We start from the raw sequence: 23,544 nt of genomic DNA on the forward strand, positions 1-23,544 counted from the left end.
CGAACCCTGATTCCCCGTTACCCGTGGTCACCATGGTAGGCACATAGAGTACCATCGAAAGTTGATAGGGCAGACATTCGAATGAGTCGTCGCCGCCGCGAGGGCGAGCGATCGGCCCAAGGTTATCTAGAGTCCCCTAACAGGCCGGGGGCCACCACGCGGCAGCACCCCGCGCGGGTTTTAAGTCTGATAAATGCACGCATCCCCGGAGGTCAGCGCTCGTTTGCATGTATTAGCTCTAGAATTGCCCCAGTTATCCAAGTAGCGGGTGAGCGATCAAAGGAACCATAACTGATTTAATGAGCCATTCGCAGTTTCACTTTTCCAGCCGTGTGGACTTATACATGCATGGCTTAAACTTTGAGACAAGCATATGCTACTGGCAGGATCAACCAGGATGGCCATGGACACACCTCCGGGGAGGCAGTCGGACAGCACCTAACGACTGACATCCACGGCCCCGCTACTAGACGGGGAACTGTGCAGCTGTCAGTGCGTCGTGCGAGGCGGGCCGCGCCGTCTGTGGTTGCTGCCTGAGAACGGGCACTCAGACTTCACCGCTACCACCACTTGGGCTTGGCACGCGACGCTCAGGGTGGACGCTGTCGTGGTATCCTCACAGCGCCCGGGGTACCGGGGTTTTGAGAAACAATCGTACAGGCAGACAGTGGCTGTCAGGAGATTATCGACAGATTTTCCAAGTCGGACCCTGACACAGGTCGACCTCTCCAGAACCACTGCCCACCCTCGTAGGACAACTAGGACGGACCGGGCTACTCGGCTACTCGGGGTAGCACAACCACAAAAAAGGCAGAAGCACTGGTTTCGGGCACACGATGTGAGGCACCCTTCATGTGGAACGAGAGCCACAATGGGGCCCGCACTGAGGTGTGCCGCTTATACCGTTTCCGTCGAAAGCTCGCCAATAAGCCGGACCGCTAGGATCCGTGGGCTCGTGGGACGGGGCACCGCCAGTCACCTTTTGACTGTGTGCCTACTTACTCCGCATAGGTACATTCACAGCTATTGGACCTTAAGTAACATCAGCTGAAGCTTTTTACTGCATTAGATATGCTATTGTTACAGATCTAACGACGTGTCATACATATATATATACACACAATACATATATAGATATAAATATATACATACATACACAACTATACATACATATGTATATACCTACATAAATACACATACATACATACATACATACATACATACATACATACATACATACATACATACATACATACATACATACATACATACTACATACATACATACATATAACGGATATAAATACATATAGTAAAACAAACATCTAAAAAATACTTTATTAACCCAAAATGGGAATATCTGAACATCTTGGATCATCCTATTTCTCAGACAAAGTATCAGGAAGTAAAAGGAATGAAAAAGATGTCAAAACACATTTTGAAAAGTAAGAATTGACAAAAGAGGGTGAAAGTGTTTTTACCAGGAGCGCAGCGCAGATGGGTCCGTGGATGATGTAGAGGAGGGAGGTGTTGGAGCTGATCCAACAGCTTCAGGAGAACAGGAAGAGAATAAATGACATCATATATCCTCCACACGCCTGCAGAATAATAGATCAGGTCCCCAAATGTATTTTGTGTAGTACCAGGGGGGAAAGACTGGCAACGCCTTATTGATCCAGTTTAATGGCTTATTAAAGAGGACTAAGTGTGTACCAGAGGGTGTTGGGTCATTTGCTACGGTTTTTTTACATCAATAATTGAAGAAAGGAAGGAGAACAGAGAGGCAGACGATAGGATGTGGGAAACAAATCATCACAATAGCCATGAATAGCTACGAAATGATTGAATCACTTACTTGTCATTGTAGTAGTAGCTACGAGCCACGGCGTGTATACAAGCTGGAATGAGCGGGAAGCCTGAAAACATACGTGTGTCCACACATATGTCGTTAAAACTGGTTCTTCTCCACTCAATCATCCGTTACTCTGTTAATAAGTAAAGCTAATATGCTAATTACTGTACAAAATAATTCTTATATGATGATTTGGTTTCATTCATTGTGAGATATATTATATATTACAATTAGCCAAAACGTATCATTAACGAAAGGGGCCCTATTTAAGCACCAGGTGTGATGAAGTGTTGGTCGGCCATTACAAGCCAATTCAAATTCTACCCTATATTGACATAACACATTGGAGCGTCAGCCCGGATGCACAATGGATAGATATATCTGCCTACCCAGTTGCCTGTACTAACGTAGGTTGATCTATCGATCATAGATCTGGGTGGAAGAGGGAGTCCACGCGTAATGTTACTTGGGGGTTGATTTTATAAATGTCCTGCAATGGTAGAACAACATCAAACCTGGTGGTAAAAAGGGGGGTCCCCCCCCTCAAGAAAAAATGCCGGATTATTTGAACGGTAGTTAATGGTGATGACCTACCCCATCCTAAGAGATAGTACCACATCAGGTGCTGCTTTTCAGCAAACACGGCCACCACGATCAACGTGTGCAGGTATATTCCCTCACACAGCATCCAGAAGTAGTTACAGCCAAACAGGTACAGGAGTACGAACTGGGACACCTTGCAACTGGTCTGTGGACGGCAAGAGGAACGGATATAGGTACATTCACAGGAAGTAATTTAGCAGACAGTTTTATCCAACGTGACTTGCAAGTGAGGCTGGGAATGAATCTGCAAGCAAGCAAGTTTGCAAAAACCAACAGCACTGCAAACGGAGGATTGCAGAGCTGCATAGGTGATTAATCAAAGCTCTGTTTTTCCTTTGATAAGTTAATATTTAAAGGGACACTTCACCTCACCCATTTGCATTAAGCTTTGTATCGTTAGAAACCCAGTCATATTTTTTAATGGTCTTGCATCATTCCCTGATGTTCCCCTGACACTGGAACATGACCTCTAACACTTCCTGCTTTAAATTATGCAAAATGACGATTTTAGCCTCATTTAAAGCAGGAAGTGTTAGAAGGGGGAAGCGCTAAAGAACTACAAGCACTTTACAGATCAGTGCCAGTGGGTGGGACTAAGGGCGTATGGTATAAACGGTATAGCGAGTACACCGGTGTGAATTTGGGCAACGGTTTGGATTTTGACGTTACCGTATGACCGGTAGTGCATAAGAGCGCTGAAGAAGCAATGCAGCAATAGTTGAAGTGGACATTTTAGTTGCCTCCTGAACTCCTGAATAACATATCCAGCACAGGAGAAATATCGCTCGCAATTGCAAAACCCGTGACCGACCCGCACTGTTCAGGCGTCCGACCCGACCCGCACCAGTCTCCGAGGCCTACATTATTTTTCACCCGTTTCATCCAAATTGTGCGGTTCACCCGTCGGGTACCCGAACCCATGCAGGACTCTGGCCGAGATAACCCCACGAGTAGGGATGGGAATCAAGAACCGGTGCCGAGTCAACCGATTCCTTGGAATCATTAGCAAGCCTGCTTAACGATTCCGCTTATCGGTTCCGGTCGCGGCAAATGCGTCATGACGTCACACACACGCTGCTTTGTTTATGTTCAGAACGCAGCCGAGGAAGAAGCGCATTGTGCGTTCACACCAAACGCGACGGGGTGACAGGATCCCATACAAAGTGAACGTAGTCTACGCGTATCGGGCGAATTTTTCGCGAGAGAAAACCGGCGACAAGTTTTGATTTGTCGCGCCACACTTTCGCCGTGCATAGGCGAGCGCGTTCACGAGGATTTGTGCCGCGGCAAATTCGCTCGAGTTGAAATATTTCCACTTTGACACGAATTTCGCGTGATGACAGCCAATCAGCGTTCAACAGCGTGACAACTGAGTGACATGTGTAACGTAACAGCCAATCAGCGTTCAACTGTCAAACTCAGTGCAGTGCAGTCCGGGGTGAACTGCAGCATGGAGGAGAAAGTGATTGTTGCCGTTTGCGACTCCCGGAGCTCTATATATAATAGTATATAATATAATATAATTGTATACATAATATCAAGGCCAACAGCTCTGTGCGCCTCCGGATGGCCGTAGCGTGGGGAGCTCTCATAGGGATTGGGCTTCTCGGGGGTTTGTTTACCGGCGTTGCTATGGTTTCCGGTCTTGTGTGTTCCAACGGTTTATTAGGTAGGCCCATCTAATAAATCTCTGTCCAATCAATACTTCATTTTGTTTATGTCAGTTGAATTTTGTTACAAGTTGAATGCAAATGAGCACTGTTAGTATTCCAAAAGGCACAAGCTCTTACTTTACTGTTTTCAGTCTGTGTTTTTAGTTTTATGGCACATAATGATGGCATTTGGGCTTAAAAAGCCAAACATATATTTTTTGGTCTAGACCAATTGATTTGAAAATGTACAATTTCCTAATACTAGACGCACTTCTGATCAGATATTAAAGAGATTTAATACAAACAAACACATTTGTACTTATTTTCTCACCCAATGAGAATCGATAAGAGAATCGATAAGGAATCGGATCGATAAGCAGAATCGGAATCGGAATCGTGAAATTCTTATCAATTCCCATCCCTACCCACGAGTCTTTACTTCTTGTTGAAGTACAAGAGACGTCCGAGAACCAAACGCAGTCTTTAATTCATAACGTCATCCGGAGGCACACACAGCTTTTGGCCGTGATATTATATAATATATAGATACCTATATATTATATTATATTATATTATTTAGATATCGAGCTCCAGGATTCCGCAAACGGCAACAATCACTTCTCCTCCATGCTGCTGCCATACTCTGGATTGCGGGGAGTGAACGCTGATTGGCTGTTATGTTACGTCCCTCAGGGAGTGAACGCTGATTGGCATTGTGGGAGTTGTCTTCTTCAATCCACAAGTGCCAAAAGTCACTGTCTGCCTTTTCTCGGTCAAGAAGGCACCAAATTAGAAATGTATGTTACTATTTGACTTCATATATGTCCCACTTTCAATACAGATTCATGTCTCCACAGGTGAAAGCCTCTTTTAAAGGTTGGGTATGGGATTTGCGAAACGCCAGCAGATTTTGAAAACACACAACTCAAATGGTCCTACCCCCTCTCCTTCAACGCTGTCTGACTCCACCCATTCCAAGTACATGGACGCGCAATCATGCACGAGCGCGAACACAGATGCGCGAGAGCGAGCCAGGCTAGCTAGGTTGGAGTTTATGGTTGTCTTCTAGTGCTAGGTCCAAATGTGCATTAGCTAGTTAGCTAGCTCCAGTAGCTACCGCAGGATAACAACAAACAGAAGCTTGCTCTGGGTCACGAGCTTTGAGTACGTGCACGAAGGGGTCACGTGCGGGGAGCGGGGGAGGACCGTTTGATGGACGTACTTACTATCCAATGCCACTCGGTGGTTCTGGAAATCATTTGCTGTAGTTTTTCGAGCCCTGCCCGTTCCACAGATGATTCACTTGTTACATTTTCATGTCAGTACTTCTAACTCAGTGGCTGCAAGTGGGTTATGATAAGGATTTCAAGTAATTTTGCAAAAATGGCCAAAAAAGAGAATTCCATACCCAACCTTTAATAAAGGACATTTACTTGTATTTTTTTAACAACCTTGAATTTGGTACTAGCTTGATGAGCAAATGTTGCGATCATACAGTAATCGCTGCTGTAGTTGTAGCTTGTTTTTTCGGGGGTATATTCTACAAGTACTCACTGGATTTCTCTGCACCAGTTCCTGGTTGTTTGCAACAGCCGTCAACGAAATGATGGTGATAATAGAATTCAGAACGAAGGAGCAGAACAGGTTTTTGTGGAGGGTGATCCGTTGGCAGCTCAAACTCCTGCAATGATGGGAAAAAACAATTGAAGTATGCTGCTCCTAAACATATTATATAACTAAAATAAAATAAATAACTGTAACACTAACACTGTTTGTCGTTTGATTATCATATGGCGCACCTGTCAAACTAAACACTCCTCTTGTTCAGGTACAACTGCATATAGACGTTTTAATTTGTACATTACAACAAATAACACAAATATAAAATTGCAGAAGGTGTTGAGTTGTTTGTATTACAAACCAGTGACTAAGAGTTTATAATAAAGCATGCACTTTTTGTGAAACCAGTCTGAGGAGTATGCAAAGCTTTGTCGAGTTTCAAGTGTATGAAACTGTGCCTTTTTTCGGACGTACTTGAAATAGAAGAATATTCCAAGTGAGATTATCAGGGAGGTCACCGACAGCCCATGTCCAATGAACGCCAAGTACAAAAGATTCATTGCAGTCTGGAGGCAAAAGTAAAATTCCATTTAGTCAATAACGTCTTCAGGATTACTTCATATGACCAGTGTTACGTGTCAATATATATTGTTGTCTGCCCGTTGTACGTGTCTGCCATGTATATTGCAGCCTCCTGAGTGGTGATTGCGGGCACCTGCATGAAGCTGTGGGTGCAGCCTATATAAGTGGATCCTCTCTCCGGCTCTATCTCTCAATTTCCTGACAAGATCCCAGCTTTTGTTTGTGTTGTACTTCTTCTTGGTTGTAAATAAACATTATATTGCATCATACTTAGTATGGTGTCCTTCTATGTGTGCCTTGAGCGGGTCGTAACATAATGGGGCCTCGTCCGGGATTATATCAATATGCAATATGCGTTATCTCTTGAGCAGAATTCAGACGCCTTAACCTTCAATTGCTAGGGTCATTTTCTTTTTTCGGAAAATATATTTTTTGCTTTCACAGAAGATCTAGATAAAAAACCTGCATTTTGGAAACAGTAACACAGTTGATGATGCTAGTGCTTTAACTAACTGTTATAGGTTTAACCTGTGACTGTCTCCAATAAAAAACGATAGTCATCTATCACATTAACCCAAACTGAGCTGGGCGCTCTATCTGGTGCCTTTATAGGACTTGCTTTCAAATATACATGTAATTAAGGTACAATTATGGCCCCTAACCACAAGTAGTGGTTCGGGCATCTTGCTAGAAGATGCCAACAGGTAGGCTGCAGCCATATGTGATCGAGGTCCCCCCAGTTCCTGTCGGCAGGAATTGAACATCATATCCATTACCCAATAGACCTACCATCCGTCCTTCGTTAGTGTGTGCGTTGCAGCGGGTGTAGTTCGTCCACGTCCTGTTGCTCTCGGGATGGAGGAACCAACTGCCACTGTCAGTGCAGATCTTCACCACCATTTCTGCACGTCAAAGGAAAATGCACATTTAGGAATATTTCAGAATCATCACGTACTGCCACCATTTGCGTTTTTTGCTTCAGGATTTGAATGAGTGATATATACTGTATAGGTTTAAATGTCACCAAAGGCGTATTTGGTCATTACTTATTTGATATATAACCAAATGGGCCAATTATTTTTATGTATTTTTCGCTTTTTGGATTTAGAGTATTTACAAACGAATACTGCCGTATTTTCCGGACTATAAGTCGCGGTTTTTTTGTAGTTTGGCTTGCCCTGCGACTTATATTTCGAAGCGACTTATATGCCAAAATTGTGCGTACATAATCTTCGGCCGCAAGATGGCACCGTCATTCATTAGGCCTACAACTGAACGCTGCAAGCCTACTGCACCACCGAATAAATTATAAATAAACTAGACCGTAGACAAAACAAAAGAGAACACAAAATAAAATGCCGCCAAAAAGAAAAAGCTATACTGCACAATTTAAACTGCAGATTATAAAGTATGCAGCCGAAAACGGCAATCGAGCAACAGAAAGAAAGTTTGGGGTGAGTGAAAAACTTGTCCGGGACTGGCGAAAAGCCGAGGAAACTCTCTTGTTTAAATGTTTAAAAATAAATGCGACTTATACACCGATGCGACGTATCTATGTTTTTTTCCTCGTCATGGAGCATTTTTTGACTGATGCGACTAATACTCGGGAGCGACGTATAGTCCGGAAAATACGGTACTATACTCAGAAAACAACAACCAAGACAAATTAAGAAAACTGAAAATTGAACAGAAAAACATTTATAAACAGAGGCGGAGTGGCCGTCGGGACGATCGGGAGATTTCCCGGTCGGCCGGCCGGCCAGCCGGCCAGCCAGCGAGTTCAGGTGGACCGGCCCACAATTGTGTAGCGGCCTGCGAAGTCAGTTGGACCGGCCCACAGTTGTGAGCGGCCGCGAGGCGTCTGCAAGCCGGCCCTGAGCATAATTTATTCCCCGACAAGACGCCGTGAAAATCCCCGAAATAAACAATATATGTCTCAAGAACATCCAACCAATATTTATACCACTTGCTTACTCTCTATGTCTCATTCATGGTTTTTTTTTTATATTATTTTTTTTTTACTTCATTTAATTCTTCATTATTCAAGCGTTACAGAACTTTCATGGCCATGAATAAATAATACGAACTACAGTTTACTTTAATATGTTTGTTCTTGAATTGACGTAATGGAGCAAAGACTCCTGGGATTGGGAAATGCGTTTATCCAATAAACAGCTTGCAGGTCAAGTCCATTTTCGGAAATGTAGGGGGATAGCCCTAAAGACGCGTCAGACAGAGAAGGCGAGCAAGTTCGTGGTTGCTTGCTTTTGCTTGTTGTGGCACTCATGGAAGGCAAGAAGAGAAAAGAGAAAGGAGGGGCTGAAAAGGCCAGAATAAAGAAGAAGCGGATGCTGGAGGGGGATGCATCTAAGTGCTGAAATCAGGCATTAAAGAGTTGTGCAGGTGAATTAGCCAGAGCTCCACCATTGACGTTATTGCTAGGCGGGAGCTAGCACAAGCTGCTAGTCAAATGTGTATGTGCTGGCTGGTATATTTCAGACGAATTAATGACTTAACTGATCTTTCTCTTTTAATGGATGGAGAATACGTTAACAGATTTGGAACATGTAGTAGTAGTCGTCTAGTCGTGTCAACACGTTACACCGGTATTACCGAGCATAAATGGTATAAACTTTGAAACTAGGTCACTCCGTCAACTCTCCTCTCACACTAGGTGACAGCGTCTTATAACGTTCTATATTATATAATAGTATAATATAATTGTATAGATAATATCACGGCCAAAAGCTCTGCGCCTCCGGATGGCTGTAGTGCGGGGAGCACTACGGCCATCCGGAGTTCTTTTGTTTACCGGCGTTGCTATGGTTACTGGTCTTGTAAGGAAGTGCGCTCGGAGCGCCAATTCTCTTCCGCACAGAGCAGAACTGTGACCTATTTTACCTATTTTTAATTTCTTAATTATAATTATATCATTCATTTTTACCAAAAAAAAATTTTTTTACTGAAAAAATTTATAAATAAACGGTGTTGCAGGGGGGTGGGGCCGGACCGGGGAGGATTCTCCCGGTGGCTATTAGTGCCCCACTCCGCCCCTGTTTATAAAGACAATGTTTTCAAAAGCTGCCGAGAGACTAAGATTATGATTTTACCTATGCATTTAGCTTCCCATTTCTTATCTACCACATTACCTAATCTGTGAGAAATCAATGAACAAAAGTAAACGATAAACAGAAAGCGTTTGGCCTTGAAACTATGTCAAAAACATGTGGGGAGATTGTGTTGTTGTTGTGGCCGTGTTGTCAATTGAAACATCTTCCCTGTCGTAGGGAACTACTGGTTTCACTCATGTATAGCAGCCTGAGGCCTTGTCAACACTATGCTGGAGAAATGTGTGCCAGGTTTTTTTCTCTGTTGTGATCACTTCTGTACATAATAAGCCGGCATTTTCCACCATCCAAAACTGAGCTGGACTCTATAAAGTAAGTAAGTATGCAAGTAAAATGTATTTATAAGGCACATTTAAAAACAGTTTTAACTGGCCAAAGTGCCGTACATGGTGCAAAAAGGCATTTAAAAGAACACATAACACATACAGTACATAGACAGTACATGAAAAACCTAAAAATAAACAACATATCACAAAAGGGGAGGAAAGGCCAGGGAGAAGAGGTATGTTTTGAGGCCAGATTTAAAAATGGTGATGGTAGGAGCGTCTCTAATTGAAGGCGGCAGTTCGTTCCAAAGGCGGGGGGCAGCCACAGCAAAAGCCCTGTCACCTCTTTGTTTTAATCTAGTGCGTGGAACGTGCAGGAGACCCATACCACATGATCTAAGGGACTTGGGAGCTGAGTGGCGGTGGATGAGCTCTGTGTTATAGGGCGGGGCCAGGCCATTTAGGGCTTTAAAAACCATAAGTAGGGTTTTAAAATGAATTCTGTGCTGGATGGGCAACCATTGGAGGGAAGCTAGGATGGGGGTTATATGATCCCGCTTTCTGGATCCAGTCAGCAGCCTTGCTACAGAGTTCTGGACCAGCTGAAGGCGAGAGAGGAGTGATTGAGTGATTGAGGGAGTCCTAGGTAAAGGGAGTTGCAGTATCCAGCCGTGATGTAATGAAGGCGTGCATTACTTTTTCCAGAATCATTCTATAAAGGGGATAAGTCTATAGTGTTCTATAGTATCCTGTTCTGGACGGGCACAGGTGGTAACTTTACATTTCTGTAAAGTTACCACCTGTATTTCCACGTGATGTAACACATTTGTGGCAGTTGGAGCGATTACATAATTTGACTGAAGGAGTTAGATGTTTCAGGGGGGAATGACAATGTTACAATTTAAAACATTGGTACAGCCCTTCTATGGACCAAAAAACCTTTGAGAGGAAAACAGTGTTCTTTCCCATTCAGCTGGTGTAGCGTGTCTGCAATGCGATCGTGGTAATCCAATAGCAACAGCACCTCACCTGAAGGATCAAAGTCCTGGAAGTAGTCAGGGCAGCTCTGCTCTGAGGTGTAGCCTGCAGTCGTGTCCTCCCAACAGAGCCACCCGTCCCAGGTTCGGTTACACATGGACTCAGAACCTGGGGGGCAACAATACCAGAGGAGTGACTTCACGCACCGCTGTGATCACGAAATAACCCCGGTAAATGGAAGCATCAGCTCGGATTTGACTAATTTATCTCTCAAGGAGATTGACTAGGGATGGCAGAAAAGCATAATACATTTTTGTGAAAGAGTGCATGAAATTTCTCCCTGGGTGAAACTTAGGATAAGTTATACCAATTAGGGTTTAAGATGTATTTATAAACAGTACTGTGCCACCCAGATGGTGTAACTTTTGACTCCAAATCATTTTAATCAGAATCTCTCTGTGTAATTTAATGCAATCATTTTTTTATTGTAAAACCAGCAAACACACTTTAATCCCCATAAAAATTGTGTGCATGCATTTTGCTGCTATCCTATATCATGCTATAGTATGTCATGCTGTGCTATATCATGTGCCATTATATGTTATGCTTTGCCATGTCGTTCTACATCTCATGCAATGTTATGCTAACTTGTTACCTGGGCCTTTGGGGTTGTTGTCCTTCATAATCTTTTGATAGCACTCAAACTGTGCGGTGACTATCTTGTTCCTGGTGACCCCCAGGTCGTGGTACACGTTGGTGGGATATGGTTGTTGTTGGGTCTCATTCACCTCCAGACTCGCCTTCACAAACACCTGCAGCCAATGACGTCAACCTTGCATCAACATTTACCCACTTACGTTTAGCCGTTAGGCATACCTCAAAGTGAGCAGTCCTGCTTACCCAGACCACTTACTTTCTTCTAGAGTTCTTCAATGATATTAATGGAATACTAATACATTCTACTTTCGTTGGACATAAAGAACATGTTATACTACATGTTATTTCACTTTCTTTCATTTCAGTTAAAAGACTGATTGTCAATCTTCATTAAACTTAAATCTATATATAACATCTATATTTATTAGACGACTCTTCCCAATGCCGTAGAACGCTCCGTTCACTTCATGGGCCCCTCACAACTTCCGCCGGTGAATTATATTTGATAATGCACAAGTATAATTGACCGCTGAAGAGTGGACTTTTTGCCGTCTTTCACTGCAAGAATCCGGTAACATATCAACCCCTGCGTACTCGGTTGCTAAGCGATGGCAACGTCTTTGGCGGTCTATTTCTCTGCTGATCAACACTACGAATGCTTTTGACAAATAAATTGTAAAGAAACACACAGTGTGAAGTTATTTTTTCCTTTTGGCAAGTAGCCATGTAATAAGCAATAATGTATTGAACGTTGCCGGTCATTATCGAAAATAAGCCCCTTTAGGGCGAAGCAAGACACCTCCGCCTCGCCCTGTCGAGGCTTATTTTCCCGATAATGACCGGTGTACTATACATTATCCCTGACATATATATACTATAATTTTTTTCAATCCATAAATATTCCACTGCACAACACCCTCTCAACATCCATTACATTATGCAGGATCGACTATACAAAACATTATGTTGGTCTTGGTATCAACATGATCCATGCGATTTATTTCTTACCAAAAATATCTCTGGATACTTTTGAATTAACAAATCCCAACCCTCTATGGATTTACGTCGGAAATGCCACTTTGGAGGGGAAACCTATTTTTACCCAGCTCTATTTCCCTGTTAGCCCACAGGGGTCTAATAAAACAGGATGGAAAGAGTATACTAATTTAGCCCACAGGAAGGGGCCTTCACACACTGATTTACATAGAATCTAGATAGAAATGATGACCCTTGTTCAATGAGAGAGAAAACAAAACCCTGTCCAGATGTGTCCACTCCAGGTTGGTTTTTAATATCACTGCATGCTTTCATTAACATAGTAGAGTTTCACATTGCAAATGTAGCTCACCTCATTCTGTGTGCAGAGGACAAGGGCCAGGATCCACAACCATCCAATCACATCCATGTTGCAATGGGTCATGTCCGAGTTGGCCAATCAGGATATGAATCTAAATAATAGATAATAACAATACATTAACAATATTATTCTCAAGGATCCTTCTTCTTATTATACTCAAGGATCCTCTTCAATACAACGTTGTTTCCAAATATAACATCCAATCCGAGCATCTAAATGACGGTGATGATGATGATGACTGCTTTGGAGAAAAAGCCTTAGTGATAGTCTTCTTGACTGATGCAAGGCAGCCTAGGATTCATCACTGTATCGTGGATGCACAGTTCAAGTTGGAAATGGTTTATGAAGATCTAGATAGGTTTTGGGAATAACTGAATATATAAATATATATATATATATATGTTTTTGTTTGTACGGATGTTGTATAATCAAAGGTAAACAGAGCAAAATATAAAACACATTCCCAGCGGCCACGTTAATACAAATCCAGCTTCCTATTGGGATTCATGTTCTAATGGACAATACAAAATACCCGACATACAGGCTACACACACAAAACCCCATGCTTCCCCCTTCAGTCCCCCTGGTCATGTATAAATCAGACATTAGCATGAGGGTGCACTTTGGGTAGGACATGGGTTCAAAGCCCATCCAACCGTGATGGCTGAGGGAGGGTGGGGGGAGGGGGTTCGGGATGGCCCCTAATTAGATTGGAATGCCAAAGCGGTTTTGAACGCAGCATGGCCGAGGAGCATGGATTGTGCTGTGGATGCTAATGACATAGAAATAACGTGGAGACAAATCCCCAAGGAGGAATTTGCTTTACAAATTTGCGATTGTGACAAAAGGGAAAGGTTTGAGGCGCACCAAACATGAACCGCTGTTTTTCTAATCCACAGAAAGCATAATACACGGCAACTAGTGTTAATGAGATAAATGTATGCCCATCTCACACGCACACACACACACACACACACACACACACACACACACACACACACACACACACACACACACACACACACACACACACACTCACACAAATACAACTTTGGAACTTTCATCTTTGAGCCCTACAATGGACTGACAAGAAAACTGATCAATATTTAAACAACTTTAGAAGTGGTTAAAAATGCCCGATGCAACCCATCTCTATCTGGCCACCAGCCTGCTCAAAGCTGCTCCAAATCAACAAACGCGCTGACACATGGGAGAGGATTTGGAGAAGGAGGAGACGCAGAGCTGGCTGAAAATGGGTTTGCAGTTTGCACGAAATTAAATTCATGTGTAAATTGGAAACATACAGCTGTCTTCTCCCTCTTTCTCTCTCTCTCTCTCTCTTTCTCTATCTGGATTACTCTCTATCTGCTTCACATTCACTCTCTCTCTCTCTCTCTCTCTCTGCTTCACATTCACTCTCTCTCTCTCTCTCTGCTTAACATTCACTCTCTCACTCTCTCCATCTTAATTATACACACAAATGCATGTTTTCCCAAATTCACCAGAGACAAATAACATAATGTTTCTTGCTATTGTTCTCTACTTATTTGTCTATATTTATTTTTTTGGCATTTGTGTAAACTGAGACGGAGGATATATCTTGTCTTGATTAAAAACCAAAGAATAAAAAGCATTTGCTGAAAACGATTATGTCTTCATCTTTCTCGACTTTAATGCCACAAATATGACTGCTACTAATTCTAGTAACTGCTTAATGGGTATGGACAATGGTTAACATTATCAAACAACATCAGAAAACAAATATACCCGCAAATAATCTAGTAAGGAGGAAAAAATTGGGGAGGTAGAAGGATGATAAATATTTCTGTAGCAAGTATGTTCATTCTGTGTTGTAAAAATGCCAGCGCTCTGTATTTTAAAGAGGGAGGCCCTCCATTGATCAACTAGACGCGATCACAGATCTATCGGGGTCAACGCAATCCAAGCACTCACCATTTTCAAGAGTGGGTGGCCTGCCTCTCTCCCTGTTAGTCATGAACACTTTACACAAGAGCCTACGTCACACGTTACATCTGCAAACACCCAAAGGTTTGCCTGAGAAATGGCTTGGCCTTCTACAGCTGCTTGTCGTCCTTTGCCAGAGCCCCGGTTTACATTTTATCGACTGCCATATCCCTGTCATGGATCCATTGGTGCACTGGAAAACTCCTTCTGCCCACACAGGGCGCCTTGGCAAGTGTTCCTAGATTTTCCTCCAAGGATTTGAATGGCTTTCAAACCGACAACAGGCTTTCTGCTCTAATGACAGGACATGCCAATCATCTGCCAATCATGGGATCCACGGTGGACTATGTGGCTTTAAATCTGCCCAATCATGACAATGGCAATCATTGCCAATTCTCCAGCAAAATCCTAATATAAACTGGTTTGGATTGAACACAGCACCCAATAACTAATGACCAATGGCTTAGATAAAGAAAGATTGAGGACCTGAGGTTGAGACAAAATATAATGGCAATTGGTTAATTTTCTGTTACTATTTCAATATAAAGCAGATAGGGAATATGGACTTACTGTGAATTCAGATACCTGTCATTAAGGAGCAGTTAAGAGTTAGGGCCTATTGCTCATGAATGCCTGCAGGTAATGTAATGGAACCCATAACGTAATCCAACTATAAAATCGTGCCCGGGCAGATTGAGGATAATGTAGTGAGAAAAGTCATTGTGTATGAAGCCACACAGGTGAACAGCTTCTGATGAAATGATGGTGTAGGAGAGGGTGTCTTCTCTGAGACGAAAGGTATTTGGTTGATTTGGTTGATATTTGGTTGATGTCAATGTCCACAGCTTATCATGTAGGCATCCATGAGATAGATGGACCTCCATGCATTTACCTGCTTCCTAATTGCTGCTGAAATCAGTTGCTTGGATTAGCTTGGGTATAAGCAGCTTCTTAATACGTAAATAATGAAAGGTAATAATGTATTTCATTATGACGCCATATATTGGTGCATTTGTTGGAAGTCCAAATCATGTTGAATGTAATGTTTGTAGAAACTTGCCATTTACATTCCTAACCCTAACCCTAACTAGCACAAAAACCTCAACTCTGAGTTGATGCCAAATAATCTTTGCATTGAATCTATGAGAACATGATGTTTAAGTTTTGACAACCAAGATGAATGTCCTTAATTATCTGAAAGTTCCCGAAACTCATCCGAGTACAAACAGGCGAGGTCATTCAAATGTCTGTGTGATCTCTCACTCAAACTCTTTTTTGTCTGATTGAGCCAATTCATTATTCAAGTACAGCCATTCATTGGCAGGGATACACAAATACACTCACACACCACTAGCTACTTTTCAATTAGTCAAGCTTTTATTTTTCCCGAGCTGCACTTTCATTTATATTGTTTTGCAGTTACTCAGATTTTCAGTGTATGCCTCAATTGGACACTTCTTGGACAAAATGTTAACTTACATAGGAAAATAGTTAACACACATAAACACAAACACACAGAAATTTTAATCAGATAAACAACAAACCCCATCTCCAACCTTTCGTTTTCCAGCACGCAGAACCGATACACGACTCAACGATTAGAATTAGTGGTCCAGTATTGACAGTGTACTGCACACTCTGTTTACTCTGAATACATGACCTTTACCTTCCAAGCCCGTGGCATAGGGGGGGTGGGGGTAGTTTCAACGTGAAACAGGTGTCCCCGGGTGTTTGTGAAGTTTCAGCACGTCACTCCTCAATGCTAAACGCCAACCATTCCGCACATGAGCCCCGAACTCCATGCGTGGAAAATGTACACGAGGAGACAACCCGGTGTATTTTCTTTACCCCATGTGGTGGTTAAATTTATCCTGCAACCCCCACAACCCCCACAACCCCCACCCTCCCATCCCATTCCGGCGCACTGTTGAAGCGACACAAGACATGATTTACAGTCAGAACTTCATTCAGTTGGGGAAAGGAAATGTGACTATTTTTGTGTAAGTACCGTATGTGTGTAGGTAAACACACATACGCGCGGCCATGCTGATGATGTAAAGGAAGCCCCTTACAGATTTCCTTCAATCGACAATGCTTGATGTATACATGCATTCGTTAACATTGATGTCCAAACACACAAGAAAACATTAAAAATGCATGCATTTTAAAAGGCATTTCAAAAGCACACTCAATCTTTCCAAATAAATTAAGGGGCATACATGCAGAACCCTTTCTCCATGCACCATGCATATTTCAATGGTATCCCAGCGGTAATAACTCTTGATAATAATCTGTAACATTTGAGTGTTTCAACTTGAACTGAACAAATCTCTCTGTCCTAGAAGGGAGCTGGAGAGGACCACATGCCATTGCAAACAATTGCCCAGGGCTCCAACAGAACAAAAAGTAAAGCAACGAGGCACAGATGTAAGGGAGGCATTCGCCACTCTTTAACATTTAATCGCGTCTTATAGTCTATTCTTCTCCATGAGCACAAGGAAAGGTATGTGAATGCATAGCCAGATGTCAGAGACAAGAACTGCTGGATGGATCGCTTAACTTTTGCAAGTATCTTTAGCTAATGGGACCAGAAAACAGAAACATATTTGGACAATTTTCTTAACCTTTTAAAGGACCCCTATTTTTCCAGAAGATATGATGCTGGTTTGGCATAACAAGACTTTTCTACCTTAGTCTACTTTATTAGTGAAATCACAAGTGGGAGGGTCCCCCCAGATAGCAGATTGATAGATCACACTAGATGGGATTGACCAAGTACTGTATTACCTAATGTAAGTGTTTGTAGTTTGACTAAAGCTTAGCATACATATTTACATTTAGTAAGATCATATAATACTGGTTCTTTGGAAATTCTAAGTAACAAAATATTTTGCTGAATAAAGTATGCAACATCATAAACTATTTACCAAATAATATATGTAAAGTCACATCTTTGACATGCATCTCAAGTCCTGTCAAGTACATTTTATTAGTATAGCCTTAATCAGTTAGTCTCAAGAGCCTTTGCGGGACATACATTTATATACTCATATTTGTTTGACCCAAACCCATATAAATATGTGTACATCTGGGACATCCTGAACCCGCAGGAGTAGGTCCCTACTGGACTAACCCATCTCCAAAATAACCCTGGGTCGGGGAAGTGAGGTCAAATTCAATGCTGTTTTAAAACGGCCCTCAAGATGCCAAAGAATATCCCCGGGGGTCCTCTGTGTGACCTCTGAGGAGGAATATTTCCGTGAGACCCTCAGTGTGTGAATGTACTTGTGCTTGTACGTGTGTGTGTGTGTGTGTGTGTGTGTGTGTGTGTGTGTGTGTGTGTGTGTGTGTGTGTGTGTGTGTGTGTGTGTGTGTGAGCTGTTCTATGACTTGACCCATGAAGTATTTAGTTCAATATGGTCAGGGTATTTATCAAGGGTTTGTTTCTTGAACCTTATTTACTTTATAAATTATTTACTTTGCACATTATGGACCAATGAAACACCAAATAAGATTGGAAAGCTTTGGAAGTTTATTTACAAATCTGCTTACATGGTTTCTCATTTCATTTTTTTTTTCATTCATTTTATCGAGTCTCCATCGGGAGTAACTCAGGAGTAACGATGGGTCACCATCGTCATTCCTTTCGATAGCTTATACAGACAGGGGACGCCACACCTCTCTGCCCAGAGCAGTCAGGGTGGAGGCTAGGAGGAGCCGGGGATCGAACTATCTATCTTCCAATCTTCCGGTCACAAGCCAACCCGCTCTACCTCCTGAGTTACTGCCGCCCTACATGGTTTCTAGTCAACATATAAGATCAATCGGGCGGCGAATTGCATTGCATATCCGACATCCCGACGGAGAACTGCGAATGGTTGAGGGAGTAGCAACCAGTGGGAGCAGTATACTTTGGCTAAACGGTCCGGGGGGAACTACGACTTCAAGTTTAAATTCTGCATCGCTAAACCAGCCTTTACATTCACCATATTAACGCTATGTAGTATGTACGCAACATTTACGCACCGCTGTCCACCTCTGTAACCTCTGGATTTAGGTCCCCCGTTGTATAAAGAACGTTATACAACGGGGGACCTAAATCCAGCGATCTGATTGGTTCCCAACTGTTGTATAATGAGCGTATACATAACTGCTATGACGCCCGATCATTTTGTGAAAGTTTGCATATCACTCCGCGCCTGGAAGTAGAAACAGTTACAAAGTAAAACATATGTTGGATGATGGAGAGGGTGTAAATGTTGTTACTCCGGGAGTGAGCAAGGCGATGGAGAGACTAACGAAAGCTTAGGCACACGGCGAGTGTACTGCTCCATAGGATAAATTGCCGGCGAACCGCTCTATCGGAGCCTTCTCTCGGAGGGACGCTAAAGTGTGTTGCATAGCGACCGTCGATGCATAGCGGCAGCCAGGAGGGACAACTTTTTTGTATTCTTTAATAAAACGGCTACTTTGACTTTCTTGGTTTCTTTTTAAATGTAGTGTGTCTATGACTTTCGTTTCGCCATAACAGTAACCGTTGTATAAAAGCCATAGATCACTTCAGTCAGTGGCATGTGCTCATTATACCGCAGCCTGGCGTGATCTATTGCTTAATTATAAGACGCTATCACCGAGTGTGAGAGGCGAGTTGACGAGAAGATGGCGGTTGACCTAGTTTCAAAGTTTATACCGTTTATTCTCGGTAATACCGGTGGAACGTGTTGACACGACTACTACTACATGTTCCAAATCTGTTAACATATTCTCCATCCATTAAAAGAGAAAGATCAGTAAAGGCATTAATTCGTCTGAAATCTACCAGCCAGCACATACACATTTGACTAGCAGATTGGCTCCCGCCTAGCAATAACGTCAATGGTGGAGCTCTGGCTAACTTCGGAATAAATCTGTTATTTTTGAGCAGTTAGATGCATCCCCCTCCAGCATCCGCTTCTTCTTTATTCTGGCCTTTTCAGCTCCTCCTTTGTCTTTTCTCTTCTTGCCTTCCATGAGTGCCACAACAAGCAAAAGCAAGCAACCACTAACTTGCTCGCCTTCTCTGTCTGACGTGTCTTTAGGGTCATGCCAATGGACGTGGGGCCGCTCATATATCCCCCTACATTTCCAAAAATGGACTTGACCTGCAAGCTGTTTATTGGATAAACGCATTTCCCAATCCCAGGAGTCTTTGCTCCATTCTACGTCAATTCAAGAACAAACAAATTAAAGTAAACTGAAGTTCGTATTATTTATTTTTGGCTATGAAACTTCTGTAACGCCTGAATAATGAAGAATTAAATGAAGTAAAAAAAAATAATAGAAAGAAAAACCATGAATGAGACATAGAGAGTAAGCAAGTGGTATAAATATTGGTTGGATGTTCTTGAGAGATGTATTGTTTATTTCGGGGATTTTCACGGCATCTTGCCAGGGAATAAATTATGCTCAGGGCCGGCTTGCAGACGCCTCGCGGCCGCTCACAACTGTGGGCCGATCCAACTGACTTCGCAGGCCGCTACACAATTGCGGGCCGGTCCACCTGACCTCGCCGGCCGACCGGGAAATCTCCCGATCGTCCCGACGGCCACTCCACCTCTGACCCCCACTACGAGTCTAATTGTGGAAATACAAGAGACGTCAAAGAACCCGACGTGTTATGCGCCATAACACCAACAACTTTTATCCGAATAACAAAGAAGTGTACAAAACTTGTGTTACGATGTGTTTACACACACACACACACACACACACACACACACACACACACACACACACACACACACACACACACACACACACACATATATACAGTATAAAAGGGATGTCCATGGTTAACCGGATACCCGATAAGATCTTTAATTGGTTAATAATAACAGTTAAAAATTAATTAAATCATCTTAATTTCTCTCAGTTGACAGGAGATCGTTAATTTTTATTGATATTGACACCATTTTCGAGACTCCTTAACGATCCAAGTCTTTATTGATACCACTATTGATACTTTTCTATTATTTTGTTGAAATATAACTCGTATTATTGCTTTAATTGCTGATAAGGTCATCATAGCTCAAGATAGGACATTAAACAGGTCATAATTCCATCTTTACTATCTATTTTATATTGCTGGGAAAACTTGTTTTCGCCAAAATCTCAGATTTTTTTTTTTTGTGTTGCAATTGAACACATCAATCATATAACTGTGCCGACCTGAACACATCACATTTGACACTGTTTGCTACTTTTTTTAAGCTAACTAGCTCTATATCCTGCCGATTTTAACATGGATTTAAAAACTTGATTACTATTTTTAACTGACGGGACTTTAAGTTTCTACATCGTCCGATTGTGTGATTACTACTGCTGCTTTGAATGACTGTTGATGCACGCAGTGCCGACTCCGAGGCCGTCTGCACACCGTCTGCAGCAGCAGCAGCTGACAGAGTTTTTGGTTGGACTAGACGGATACTGAGTTGAAGGAGTTATTTTAACCCTAACCCTAACCCAAAGCCAGTGAAGGTACAGCACCTTTATACAGTCCAGTGTTAAGATATTACCAAAATATAAGCTGTGGTCGCTCACACTAAAGCTCGCTGTGGGCGTGCATGAACCATGAACCAACCTGTCGGCGGCTGGCTGTAAACAGTGTAAAGAGTGACGTATTAAAGGGTAATTTTTTTACCATAACCAGTGACCCCATCGTTCCAAGTTTATAGCGTTTTGATAGAATCGGCTAAAAACAGCCAACTGAAGAAAGTGTGTATATGCGGTTTTTGTGATCCAAAACAAACGTTTCAACTCGTTATCATACAAAACATATCCCAATCCATATTACACCGGAATTACACTTTAATCGCGCGACTCAACGATTCGATGACCAAATTCGTTGCCAACGCTTTTAGTCATCTTTTTTTATCAATTTTATCGATTCATTGTTACAGCCCTAGTGGAATACCAGAGACGTCAGAGAATGTTATGGCCATAACACCAACAGAAGAACGGTTATCCAAATAACGAAGAAGTGTACAACACTAGCGTTACAGTGTGTAATCACATACACATACATATGGCGCTCGCACGGTCGTGGCTCATTGTCTCATTGGCGGGCCAAATTCTCTCGGCGAGCAAGGCGGAGAAGGGGAATGTAACTTGGCCCCATATGGGGCCAGCTTCCATTTTTTCAAAGGCGAGCAGGATACCTAGGGCTCGTTTTACACAAAATGCAAGTTTTAGCCACTGGGGTACCATAGGCAGGCTAGGGGAACTCATATTCATGATAGAAAACCTCATAAAGTGAGATTTTCATGCCATGGGACCTTTAAAATACACATTTACGTATATCGTTAACTAGCGCTGGCCAAGTTTGTGTTTGCCAACTACAGATCCCCAACTCGAACAAAATGATTGGTGCACCCAGATTTGACCTTAAATATTAGATATTACATAAGCATATCTTTAATACACACGGGTTGATTAATGTCTCTGAGCAGAGTGGCAAAGTGTGTGTACACTAGAACCCAAAACAATGTTATATTCTAAATACTGTGATAGGTCACTTGAGTGTATTAACTAAACACAAGAAGAGGAAAACAAAAGCTTGAAAGGGTTAAAAAGCCAGGAGCACTGTGTTAGGCTTCGGCTATAGAATCTTTAACCGTTGACCTTGTGACCTTTGTGTGTTGACATGCATCAGAACTTGGACATGTGTGCGTGTGTGTGGACACCTGATCGATGTTAAAGCAGGGGTGAGTTGAAGGTCAGGGGTTATGAACGTTTAGGTTATATATAAGCATATATACATTGACAGTAAAGGAAATTGCTATGGTTGAATGTCCACAAACACACACACACCAACACACGTCCAAACCCAGTTAAGCAAGAATACACACACACACACGCACACACTCACACATCCATGTGCATGCATACGTATGTGCACCTCCCTCCCAATAAATCTGGCTAACTTGTTTCTCTCATGGACACTTTGTTTAGCTGGCTGAAATACCAAACACCCTTAGGAACCACACTCCAAAACCCTGCACGCCACTGGAACATTCTCCATGATAAGACCCCGCCAACGTGCTACAACCAACCCTACCTCGAGCAGGAAAGCAATGTGTGATGATGTCATGGTCATCATGACATGCAGCGAGTGAATCGTGACAATAAACATTTGACAACAAAAGGTTGCTACTCCCTGGAATTTAGTCTACTGCAGGGTGTTTTTTTATGTGTGTGCATGTGTGCGTGTGTGTCTCTGTGTTTTTGTGTGTGTGTGTGTGTGTGTGTGTGTGTGTGTGTGTGTGTGTGTGTGTGTGTGTGTGTGTGTGTGTGTGTGTGTGTGTGTGTGTGTGTGTGTGTGTGTCAACATCATTGTGCACTACTGTAATACTTTAACCTGAGCATCCTTTTAACCACCCCCCGGGACGGGAAAAATCTAAACGGAAAACTGTACCTCAAGACCCCCGTGTGGGTGCAAGGCATTCACTAAAGGATAGGAAGGGTGATTGAATACATGCGGGGGGGGCGGGTGAAAGAGCAGCAACCCACGCAGGAAAACAAACGTGGCAGGAGAATAATAAAAGGGAGATCAATAAACGGGGGGAGGGGTTGCTAGCGTTAATACCAGTACAATAAAGGAGATGGAGACTCGGGGGGGGGGGGCCCTTTTGGCTCCGCCTCTGTCCGTTGGTGCCGGGAAGAGTTATGAGGTGCTGCTTAACAACGCCGGCATGGCCATCATTCTCCCAGTGGACACCCAGGCACACGTCAGTCACTTCCAGTTAGCACAATAAAAATAACAAACACCTCGCCGGTGACACAGGTGGGGGAAGGGGGGGGGGGGGGGCGTTGGTGTAGGGTTCAGGTTGGGTGTCTGTGATGCTGGATGGTTTGGTTTTAGGTTTGGCTGTAGATTATTAGATTGTGTGTGTGTGTGTGTGTGTGTG

At 42.8% G+C, this 23,544-nt stretch overlaps 1 protein-coding gene across 1 annotated transcript in view; it reads right to left on the reverse strand.

Moving 5' to 3' along the window:
• LOC132449013 (calcitonin gene-related peptide type 1 receptor-like) overlaps positions 1 to 23,544 on the reverse strand; it is a 33,759-nt gene that overhangs the window by 8,386 nt on the left and 1,829 nt on the right. The window contains exons 2-10 of the mRNA XM_060040595.1: positions 12,626 to 12,725; positions 11,276 to 11,432; positions 10,672 to 10,788; positions 7,038 to 7,150; positions 6,141 to 6,232; positions 5,661 to 5,787; positions 2,446 to 2,599; positions 1,855 to 1,915; positions 1,481 to 1,547 (exon numbers count right to left, since the gene is read on the reverse strand). Coding sequence (XP_059896578.1) covers positions 1,481 to 1,547; positions 1,855 to 1,915; positions 2,446 to 2,599; positions 5,661 to 5,787; positions 6,141 to 6,232; positions 7,038 to 7,150; positions 10,672 to 10,788; positions 11,276 to 11,432; positions 12,626 to 12,697 — 960 coding nt within the window. The 5' untranslated portion in view covers positions 12,698 to 12,725. The remainder of the gene's footprint in view (positions 1 to 1,480; positions 1,548 to 1,854; positions 1,916 to 2,445; positions 2,600 to 5,660; positions 5,788 to 6,140; positions 6,233 to 7,037; positions 7,151 to 10,671; positions 10,789 to 11,275; positions 11,433 to 12,625; positions 12,726 to 23,544) is intronic.

This window comes from Gadus macrocephalus, chromosome 20 (genome assembly GCF_031168955.1).
Source record: "Gadus macrocephalus chromosome 20, ASM3116895v1".
NCBI lineage: Eukaryota > Metazoa > Chordata > Actinopteri > Gadiformes > Gadidae > Gadus > Gadus macrocephalus.